General features: G+C 47.8%; 1 protein-coding gene across 2 annotated transcripts; it reads right to left on the bottom strand.

Annotated features, from left to right (window-relative positions):
• Nucleotides 1–967: 967 nt before the first annotated feature.
• Nucleotides 968–6,839, bottom strand: LOC118239058. Of its 2 annotated transcripts, XM_035446357.1 has the most exons (5): nucleotides 6,112–6,839; nucleotides 5,509–5,777; nucleotides 4,427–4,573; nucleotides 1,300–1,431; nucleotides 968–1,035 (listed from the first exon to the last, which is right to left on the bottom strand). In XM_035446357.1, exons 1-5 carry the CDS (start codon nucleotides 6,837–6,839, stop codon nucleotides 968–970), a joined length of 1,344 nt encoding a protein of 447 aa, XP_035302248.1. The 2 variants fall into 2 exon arrangements, with proteins under 2 accessions (XP_035302248.1, XP_035302249.1); XM_035446358.1 differs by lacking the exon at nucleotides 1,300–1,431.
• Between the last annotated feature and the right edge of the window lie 4,172 nt (nucleotides 6,840–11,011).

Genomic DNA, 11,011 nt, shown 5'->3' with positions numbered 1-11,011 from the left:
GTCTCTGAGTATCTAGACCTATGGGAATAAGAAAAGGGGCAGGCACCCCATCCCCTCTGCAGGAGGTAGGTGGTGGGAGACCTGGGAATTGATGGGTGTTTTACTTGGGTATCAACCCTTCCCCATTCAGCAGCTCATTATTGGGCCCATACCTCCCCCCCCCAAGCCCTACACTGAGCAGGCTTGTGTTGAGGGCCTTTGGGAAGAATAGGGGTGGGGGAGAAACTGCAGGAAAGGATGGCCGGTGAGTTGAGGATGTGAGCAGGATTTTCTCTGAGAAGGTGAGTTACTGATTACGAAAGTAAAGGTAGCGGCACAGTGAGGCACACCTGTAATCACACCATTCAGGAGCTAGAGGCAGGCCCATTTCTATGAGTTCCAGGTTCCAGGCCAGCGTAGTCAACATAGGTGAGACCCTGTCTCAAAAACAAACACCACAGCAAAAATGAAAAGAACTAAAGGTTGAAGTTAAGACATGGAGTAAGTCAGTAAGCATTAAGTACTGTGTGGCCGGGTGGTGCTGGCACACCTTTAATCCCAGCACTCAGGGAAGGCAAAGGCAGGCAGATCTCTTTGAATTCGAGCCAGCCAGGGCTACACGGAAGAACCCTGCCTCGAAAAAACAAACAAAAACGCTCCATGTGTATGCCAAGGACCCTAACCCCAGTCTTTTTGCTGACCTTTGATGTCCCTTTTCTATCCCTCTACTTAACAGTATCCCCAAATGGATGAGGTAGAGGCGGGTGCGGGGTGGAGGAGAGGTATTGGCAGTTCCACAAGTGCTTTCAACATTACAAAGCCAAGTAATGGGTTATTCTGGGCAAAAGATATTTTTCTTTAAAATATAAATTATTCATCTGGGCTGAAGGGAGTTGGAAGTTACATAACTCATGAGTATAGGGCTGGAGAGCAAGCTTGTCAGGCAGTTGACAGCCATGAGAGTAGATCATCTGTTCATTGTCGTGTCCTAAGACCACAAAGCCTGGACTGCCAGGATGGACCAGAAGTTCATGTAGTTCAGATAGGAGAACAGACCTGAGGGAAAGGACAGAGAAGACACAGAGGTCAGTAGGCTAGCCCTTCACTGTGTACCCCACATAGTCCTACCTCAGCCCATGCCCCATCCCTAAGCCCAGAATCAACTCCACCCTTATGCTGTTCCCAGCCCACCCCAAATCTACAAGAATCTCCAGCCCTGGCTCCAAGCCCAATCCCACCCTCCCTGGCCCGGTGTGCAACCTGACCCCCACTCCCAGCAATCCCCAAGGCATCATCTAGGCTACCCCCAGCCAGCCAGACCAATCATGAAGAAGAAGAAGACATTGATCCAAGCCAGGTAGAAGCTGCTCCCCAGTGTGTAGGTCATGTCTTCTTGTAAGAACTTGCGGGCTTGCATCAGGTAGAACAGGACTGCCAGAATGATGCTGATCCCTGTGGAGCACAGACCAAGACCAGGTGTGAACCCCCACAAGGTTAGTCTCAAGACTGTGGCTTTCTTACTATGGTGCTGGTTTCTTTGAACTCTCTATGCAGCTGAAGGTGACCTTGAACTCAGGATTCCTGTCTCAGACATGTATCACCAGGCTCAGCACGTCCAGTTTGGGAATGGAGCCCAACACTTTGGGCTCTCTAGACAAGGGCTCTACCAACTGGGCTACATCTCCAGCCCTCTTTTTTTCTCTCTCTCTCTCTTCCTGTGCTTCCTTCATGTGTTTCTATTTTCTTTCCGCTTCCCTCCCTGCTTCACTTACTACCTTCTTTTGGTTGTTGCCATTTTGAAAAAGAGCTAGCACTAGACTCATGTAGTTCAGGCTGATCTTGAACTTGCTGAAAACTTGCTCTAGTCTCCCAAGTTACAGGATTGCAAACATATGCTACCACATTGTCACCAGTGTCTTTGGTCTCTGGACCCTAAACCTCCACCCATGGCTGCCTGATGGTACCCCGATGTCAGACACTGGAAGGTTTTGGAACTTGCCGGCCCAGCCTCTTATCCTGCCTCTATTCCTTACTTTAGAGCAGCCTCCAATGTGCCTGAGCCTCGATATTCTCACCTGTACAGTGGGTATAACTGCGGCCCATCTGTGAAGGCCGTCATGAGGGTATGTGGTGATCGGTATGTATCCTGACCCATGGCAAACCTCAAAGACTGGGATGAGTCTCATTATTATTGGCTCTTTGATGTTGGGATTCTGGAGCCACAGAGAGAGAATTCAACCATTTTGGGTAATTCAAATAGACAGGAATTTAAGATACTTTGTGAAAAGAGGGGAAAAAAGAAACTCTTTTTCAGATTTAATAGAACCGGGCATAGTTTTTTGTTTTGTTTTGTTTTTTTTTTTTTTTTTTTTTTTTCGAGACAGGGTTTCTCTGTGTAGCTTTGGAGCCTATCCTGGCACTCGCTCTGGAGACCAGGCTGGCCACGAACTCACAGAGATCCGCCTGCCTCTGCCTCCCGAGTGCTGGGATTAAAGGCGTGCGCCACCAACGCCCGGCGTGGGCATAGTTTTTTTGAGTTGTTGAAAATAACATAAGAAGTGCTTTGTGTTCAATTAAAGGACAGGATAAAATTATCTGACTGAAAATACCTCATTTTAAACTCAGGTGTTCTCTACCTACTGTGGCTTATGTTGAAACAATTATATTTAAGGTTTATTTTATTTTTTAATTATATGTAAGTGTGGTGGGGGTTGGTGTTCACAACTGGGTGCAGTGCTCACAAGAGGCCAGAAGAGGGCATCAGCTTGCCCTAGAGCTGGTATTACAGGCAGTTGTGAGCTGCCATTTGGGTTCTGGGAACACTGTGTGTTCTTAACCACCAGCTGTCTCTCCAGTCTCAACAATTATATTTAGACAATTAGAGGTGTGGTGCCTTCATCCCAGCAAGGGAGAAGCTGAAGCAGGAAGGTGACAGGGATTCCTGGGCAGCCGAGGCTAGAAATTAACAGACACATTAATGATTTAGCAAGTGCTACCAGACAAAGCAGACACCAGCTAGCGACCAGCAGACAGTAGTTGCATGCTCTCAATCTTTTGCAATCTGGGCATGTGTATGGAAACAGATGTTCTAATCAGCATTGCCAGTTTTGACTCACTTGAAAGAGGCTGGGGATGATTACAGTACGGGTTAACAAACTAGCATCAAGTGCTGAGTCCTCTATGGCTCACTTACCATCCTCACACCTCAGGGTCCTGAATGCTGCTGTTTCAGACCTGTGCCACCATGCACGAAGACTTCTTCAAAAGGAGACCACATAGAGTACCTCGTTTACATATGCCTGGAGTCATACATATGGCACTAACCCGGGTGCCTCAGATGGATCCTAGAAACTTGTCTGGAGGTTTTACCAGAGGATTTTCAGTTATTTATATGACCTTGACCAAAGAATGTCCCTTCTCTACTGGGTAAGGAGGGATTTACCGTGGAGGAGTGACACTTGCCTAGCTAACTGTGGGACTCATCGGGGTGACAAAGATAACAGAGTTAACATTTTCTAATTGAACACTCACTACATCATCACACGACAGAAGCTTTATCTCAGTTGGTAGAGCGCTTGCCTAGCATGCACAGAGCCCTGGGTTCTATCTCCACCATACATAAACTTGGTGTGCCAGCACACTCCTGTTATCCCAGCACCGGGGAGGTGGAAACAGGAGGAGTAGAAGTTCACCAACATACTGGACATACTTGGCTGCATATATATGAGATCAAGGTCAGCCTCAGCTACATGAGACCCATTTAAAAAAAGGAGAAGGAAAATGTCACCCTCCTCAGGAGATGGGAAAAGCAGGGCTTGGAGAGATGAAGTAGCCTGAAGGAAATGCTGTCGGGAAGGTGTGACAGAGCTCCACATGGAGCTCTGTGTAGAGGCTGGAGTCCAGGCCGTGCCCTGCAGGGGTGTGACGAGGGGGAAGGTGGCCTGGGATGTTGTTGAAGAAGAGGATGGAGTTGGGAATTGCTTGGGATGAGTTTCAAAGGGAAGTTCACAGCTGGTAGGTCGGAGTGTGGACTGAACAGGAGGTGAAGCTAGGGCGAGAGTAGGACTGAGGGTGAGGCTGAACTTAGGAGAACGGGGCCGGGCTGACTGTGAGGCAATCATGGAGGGTCATGAGGCTTGAGGCCAAGGTGGGTGTGGAGACTTGTGAAGAGGCTGAGGATACTAAGGAATGTGGTTTGGGAAAAGACGGATTTGGAATGAGGCGGACGTGGAACTGGTGTGAGGGAGGAGGTCTGGGGGTTTGGATTTTCCGGCTATGAGATGGGAGTTAGAGAAAAGGCTGGCTTCAGGCTTGGATGCAACATGATGGCTGGGGATTTGTAAGGAGGTAGGGCTGGGGCTGAGGGTGAGGATGGGGTTGGCTGAGTATAGAGGGGTGTGGCTGGCCTTCATGAAGGGCACCTGTGGGAGGCATGGTAGTTACATGCCTGTCATGAGGCTGCAGATGAAGAGAGAGAAGTCCATCAAGGGCATGTTGGTGCTGGGGAAGAATATGGTGCTGATGAGACCCATGCACACACAGAAGCTCATGACACCGGAGACGAGGAGGCAGGCCCAAGCCAGGTCCAGCAAGTCTGGGAAAAGAGGGGAATCACCAACACCAAGCCTGTGCTGAGGAGATGGCATAGCTGCTCTTCTGGAGGATCTGAGTTCAATTCCTAGCACCCAAACTAGGTGTCTTACAACCACCTGTAACTTTAGTTTCAGGGAATATGATGCCGTCTTCTGGCTTCTGTGAGCACCTGCACTAATGTACACAGACCTGCACACATACACACACATAAATACAGATTTTAAAGTGGATGGACATGGGAAGCAGAAGGCAGATCTCTGTGAGTTTGAGGGCAGCCTGGTCTACATAGTGAGAATCTGTCTCCAATAAATATATTTTTAAAAATTAAGGTAGAAAGTAATTGGGGAAGCACCTGACATTAACCTCTGGCTTCCACACTCACGTGTGCATGTACACACACAGACACAGACTCCCACACATACATTGACACATGCAGGTACAGATAGACACACATCTCTCTCTCTCTCTCTCTCTCTCTCTCTCTCTCTCTCTCTCTCTCTCTCTCTTTCTCCTCTCTCTCTCTCTCTTAGAGGCCAGAAGAGGGAGTGGAGTAGATTACCCGGAACTGGAGTTACAGGTGGTTGCAAGCCACCTAGGATTGAAGGATTGAATTATTTGCTTTGCTGCAATCAATGCTGAAACAAACCCTCCCCAACTTGCTTTTGGTCATGGTGTTTTATCACAGTAATTGAAACCCCTACTAAGATGGTTCCTAAAAAAGACACCTGAAGTTGTCTTCTGGCCTCCACACACATACACACACATGCACACTTATACGAGATATATTTCTTGGTCAGTGACATCAGGTTCTTGGGCATGAAGAAGTTATGTGAGCATCAAAGAGTAGCCTAAGAGAGGAGAAACTGTTCCTTGAAGTTCTCTGGGACAAAGAAAAGACCGGAGTCTCGGGAGAGGTGAGGACAGGGCCAACCTTACAAGCATTCTTATCATATTCATTCATGCAGGAAATGTCAGGGCAGCGCATGAAGAAGATGGTGTCGATGGGGATGCTCTTGGGGCCTGTGGGGTCCCATGAGGGCACTAGAGGCACTTGGAAGTGGATCCAAGGTTGCCACAAGGCGATGAGGTTGAGCATCAGCATGCCAGCCACAGTCAGCACCAGGCTAAGGTACCGGCTAATCTTCTTGGCTTCGAGCAACAGCTTCCAGCCCATGGGCAGCAGTGACCAGCGTTTGCTCTGTGCCCTGTGACAGACCATGTGACCATCAGCAGGAAGTCCAACCACCCTGCCAGCCACCCCACAACCATTTTTCAAATCCCATTTGAGAAGCCAGGCATGGTGGCATATGCCTTCAATCTCAGCACAGAAGACAGAGGCAGAAGGGTCTGAGTTCAAGGTCAGCTTGGTCTACACAGAAAGACACTATCCCAACAAAACAAACAAAACACCAGCCTTGTATCTTCTCAAACCCCTTATGTTTCATCGGTCCCCTCTAACCCGTTACACCTCCAGCCTCAAATGCAGTTGTACAACTTCATGCTTGACTGTAACCCCCTCTGTACCCCTCCTTTACTTACCTACTGGAGCCCGTTGTAGGAGAACTGTTTGACAGTTTGAAGAAACTGCCTAGATTACTCTGACTGGACATAGAGTAGTATGACAATCCTGTCAAGCTCTCCTTGGAGTCCCAGACAAAGGACTCAAAACTTCTGACGCTGGCCTCTGGGCTGCAAGTTATGGATGGGGGGACATCCACATTGGGCCTCGTTTGTTTTCTGTTGGGCTTGTGTGGCTGGATCAAGGAGAGGTGGCTGCCAGTGTCAATGTGTAAGCTGCTGATTTCTGACTGGACACTGCACAGGGTTTGAGAGTTTAGGATGTCGAGTTCGTGATAATGGTAATGGGAAGAGCCCTCTCTGGAACGGAGCCAGCGATTGTAGGCAACGGATTGTATGTCTTGTGTTTCGAGCTGGGGACTCTGAGACTGGGTCTCTTGAGTGCTTGACCTTTGAGGAGGAATGGTGTATGGGAAAGAAGCCGGGGTGCTGAACTTCCGAGGAATAAAGAGGGTTGCTGGTGGTTCCTGGATGCTCACCCTTCGGGTCATAGGTGTGGAAGTTGATAGGTCCCGGCTGTTGTGTTCTTGAGGGTGGCTGATGGGCATACGTGCTTGCATGTTGGCTTGATGACCTTGGGTGTCATCTGGGAGGTTGGAGGTCTCTTTTAGAGAGTCTTGGGTTTTATTTTGTCTGCTGTGGGGAGCTGCTGTCCTCTTGCTTTGGAGACCAGAGGAGTTTTGGTCCATGTGGAGAAGCAGGATGGGGCTAGTCACTGAATGTACTCAGTTTGCACCAGCCTCTGCTTCCAGGCACTCCTATGGCATCCTGGATACCTGTAAGTCTGACTCTGTGGTTCCTGCTGTCTGTCTCTCTGTCCCCAGATAGCATTCAGGGATTTGGGCTGGGCAGCAGCTGGGGGTGGGGTGGGTTCTATGACAGTTGGAAGGGTTCCAAGAGGCTGCGGTTGGCCATGGCCTCAGACTCCACCATAGACCTTCGTGAGTGACCTGGGTGTTGGGGCTGGGTCAGTGGGACTGGGTGCAGTCTGAACTGGGTGGGACAGGGTGATGCTGTGTTAGTGAAAGTCTGGGCTAGGCCTGGCTAGGATTGGGGCTAGGCAGGACTGAGATTCACATTAGAGATGAATTCTAGTTTCTAGAAGACCTGAACTTATAATTCCTTCCACCTACTTGTGTCTTTCCCTCAGTTCCCAGGTTTGCTCTGAGCCAGTCTCTTTTGTTCCCTCTCTCCCTCCATGTCTCATTTTGTTCCATTTTTTCCATCTGTTTCTCTTGCTTGCCCTTCATCCTCCCCTGAGACCTCATAGAAGGCCCAGTCTGCTCCTTGCTCCTGAATACTTCAGTTCTGGGGGAGGTGGGGGGAGGAAAACGCAGCCACAGCTCAGTAAGGAGGCAGGCAGCCCATACAGGGAGAGAGACTTTTAAGATCCTCTTTCCCCCAAGTGGGTATAATGGTGCATGCAGTCCCAGCACTCAGAGACAGGAGGATTGCATTGAGTTGGAGCCCATCCTGGGCTGCTGAGTTAAAGACTATCTCAAAATAGTAACAACAAAAACATCAATAGAAAGCATCCTGCTCTTACCCTTACTTTCTGTTGATGAACTTTAGAGGAAAAACTAGTCTCAAACTTTTATATGTTTATTACACACCCATATTATTAAATTTTATTTTTACATCAGTTACAGACAAGTGTGAGCTGCCATGTGGGTCCTTGTAATTGAACCTGGGTCCTCTGGAAGAGCAGCTGGTGTTCTTAATTGCTGAGCCATTTCTCCAGCCCCGGTTTATATTTTCTGATGTGTATGTGTGAGTGCCTGTGTGTTTGTTATGTGCGCCATGTGCATGCTGTGCCTGTAGATGCCAGAAGAGGGCGTCAAGTTCTCTGGATCTGGACTCATGGGCAGTTGTGAGCCTCCCAGATGCAACCGCTGAGAGCCAAACCCTCGTCTATTGTAAGAGCAGTAAGTGCTCTTAACCACTGAGCCAACTCTCCAGCTCCACATTTGTGTGTGTGTGTGTGTGTGTGTGTGTGTGTGTGTGTGTGTGTGTGTGTGTCACAGGGAGTGTGGAGGTCAGAGGACAACTTTTTAAAAAATATTTATTGTGCATTGGTTTTTGCCTGTGTAAGGATGTTGGGTCCCCTGGAACTGTACTTACAGGCAGTTGTGAGCTGCCGTGTAGGTGCTGGGAATTGAACCCAGGTCCTCTGGGAGAACAGTCAGTGATCTTAACTGCTAAGCCATCTTTCCAGCCCCCAGAAAGCAATTTCTAAGAATCAGTTTTCTCCTTCCACCATGTAGGTTGTAGGGACTGAGCTCAGGTCATTAGCCTTGCTGGGAGAAGCCTCCATCTGTTGAGCCATATCTTGTTGGCCCGTCTATCTATCTATCTATCTATCTATCTATCTATCTATCTATCTATCTACTGTCCTGCTATCTAGCCCTTACTGGCCCTAAACACACTATGTAGCCCAGGTTGGCTTCAAGCTCATACAATTCTCTTGCATCAACTTCTAAGTCCTGAGATCACAGACGGTGCCAGCATTGCCAACCTTGATCACATTTCAGTGATTATGTAACATTGAGAATCCGGGTGTTACTCTTGTTTGCTTGTTGTTTTGAGACAGAGTCTCTCTACATAGCACTGGTTGGCCTGGAACTCACTCTGTAGACCAGGCTGACTTTGAACTCATAGAGATCTGCCTGCCTCTGCCTCCTGAGCATTGGGATTAAAGTTGTGCACCAATATGCCTGGTTTAGTAGATGTTGTTAATTGTTTTAAAGGTCAAAGGTGAATTTTGAGATGTGTCTGATCATATGATACATCCTAGTTTTAAAGGTGTTAAAACTGCATCTTCTAGTCAGGTTTGGTGATGCTGGCACTTAGCAGAGGCAGGCAGATCACTTTGAGTTCAAGACCAGTCTGATATACATAGTGAGTTCTGGGTAGGCCAGAGTTACATGGAGAGACCCTGTCTCAACACCAAAATCTAAGAGAAAGCTGCGTTCCAAAATGGCATGAAATGTGGTATATCCCATTGTGGAGATACTTTTTTGGTTACTGGAACCAAATTTCAAAACAAAACAATGGTGGTTTAAATCATACACACTTGCTGGACTAGCTGGTGCACTCCTGTAATACCAGGACTAAGTATGATGAGGCAGGAGGATTGCCAGAATGTTGAAGTCAGTCTGGTCTACATAGTGAGTCCCAGGTCAGTATTGAAATCCTATCTAAAAACAAGCAACAAACAAAACCAAAACAAAATCCAGGTCAGTCAGATGGCTCAGCAGGTAAAGGTACTTGGTGCCAAGCCTGAGGACCCGAGTTGAGTTGATGATTGGAATCCATGTGGTGGAAAGAGAGAATTGACTCCCTTAGGTTTTTTCTGACTTCTACATGTGTTCCCTCATGTTTCCCCTTACTGATTAATTAACTAAATAAGTGTAAAAACAAACACACAAACAAACACAGACCAAATCCCTCAGACCAAAACCATAAAGCCAAGGCTGGGGCCATAGCTCAGTAGAATGTTTATTTAGCCCTGGGTTTCACCCCCAGCCTGGCATAAACCAGTCATTTCCTGTCACCCTGTCACCCTTGCACTGGAGAGGTGGAGACAGATCAGAAGTACACGATGATCCTAAGCTACATATTGGGGTTAGCCTAGACTGGGCTTATGTGAGACCCTTTCTCAAGAAACAGCAACCAGAAGATGCCACATACACTCTCCAGAAGAGCCATTCAGAGCTGGATATGGTGGTGCACACCCTTGATCCCAGAATTTAGGAGGCAGAGGCAGGTGGACCTTTGTGAGCTCCAGGTCAGACTGGTCTACTTAGTAAATTCAGGCCAGTCAGACCTACATTGGAAAACTCAAAAAAATAAAAAAAAGGAAGAGTTCAGCCTGGGTCTGTTACAGAAAAGGAGGAGTACATGGCCTTTGCCACCTGTTTACCTTGTGCCTGTTGCATGTTTCAGGCCTATCTCCTCCTGCTGGACATCTAGCTTATCTCAACTCTCATGGCATTTATCACAGTTGATCTGGCCATGTGCATGTGTGATCCACTCCAAGAAGGCTTGGCCAGCCTGCAGCACCCAGCCCAGCTGAAGAGCTGCTGATCAGTTGGCCACCAAGCTCTTCTCTGAGTCCTAGGACTCTGTGCCCAAGTCCTTCTGAAAACTACACTGTTCTGGGCTATAAAGGATGAGAGGAGTTAACATTTCTGTTACCATTAACGCACACATCTGTTCATGCACACATTCACGCACTCATTCATTCATTCATGTATCCACTCATGCATTTTAGTTTCCATTAATTAATTTATGTGTTCATTTGTTCATTCACTCATGTGTGATTCATGCATGCATGCATCCATTCATACATTCATTTATTACTCCTTTTACTTAACAGCCTCTCTAAGAGATGGGAGTACAATGGAGAACAAAATAGATTTGTTCTCCACCCTCATGTAACACTGTTGCAGAGGACTGGTGAGGGGGAAAAACAATTAGCAAGTAATTAATTGTAAACCTGTGATTTGCCAGTGAAGGAGATGTGCCTCACACCATGGAAGCATCTAACAGGCAGACTGACCAGGAACTGAGAGTTCTGGGGACTGAGAATTCCTAGCTGAGGTCAAGGCAGGAGATGGAAAGAGGAGACATTGAAGGGTGGGTGGTTGTGGATGGCCAGGCAAAAGTGAGCACCAACGGTTGGGACAGTGGCTCACTCAGTAGAGTGCAGGCAGGGCATGCACAAAGCTCCAGGTTCCATCCCCAGCACTGCATAAACTGGAAGTGTTATCCCAGCACTTGGGTGGTGGAGGAAGGAGATCAGGAGCTCAGGGTCGTCCTTGGCTCTTTAGTGAATTAGAAGCCAGCTTAGGCTACATGA

This window comes from Cricetulus griseus, chromosome 6 (assembly GCF_003668045.3).
Source record: "Cricetulus griseus strain 17A/GY chromosome 6, alternate assembly CriGri-PICRH-1.0, whole genome shotgun sequence".
Lineage (NCBI taxonomy): Eukaryota > Metazoa > Chordata > Mammalia > Rodentia > Cricetidae > Cricetulus > Cricetulus griseus.
The sequence above is the reverse complement of the archived record's forward strand: the minus strand, read 5'-3'. Positions and strand labels throughout refer to the sequence as shown.

What these genes read in the sequence shown, in the direction of transcription:
- LOC118239058 (XM_035446357.1), bottom strand. Translation starts at nt 6,839, where the DNA reads ATGGACCAAAACTCCTCTGGTCTCCAAAGCAAGAGGACAGCAGCTCCC. An exon ending in TGAATATGATAAGAATGCTT is followed by an intron (nt 4,574 to 5,508) that starts GTAAGGTTGGCC and finishes CTCTTTTCCCAG; the next exon opens with ACTTGCTGGACCTGGCTTGG. An exon ending in CATCTGCAGCCTCATGACAG is followed by an intron (nt 1,432 to 4,426) that starts GCATGTAACTAC and finishes TGTGCTCCACAG; the next exon opens with GGATCAGCATCATTCTGGCA.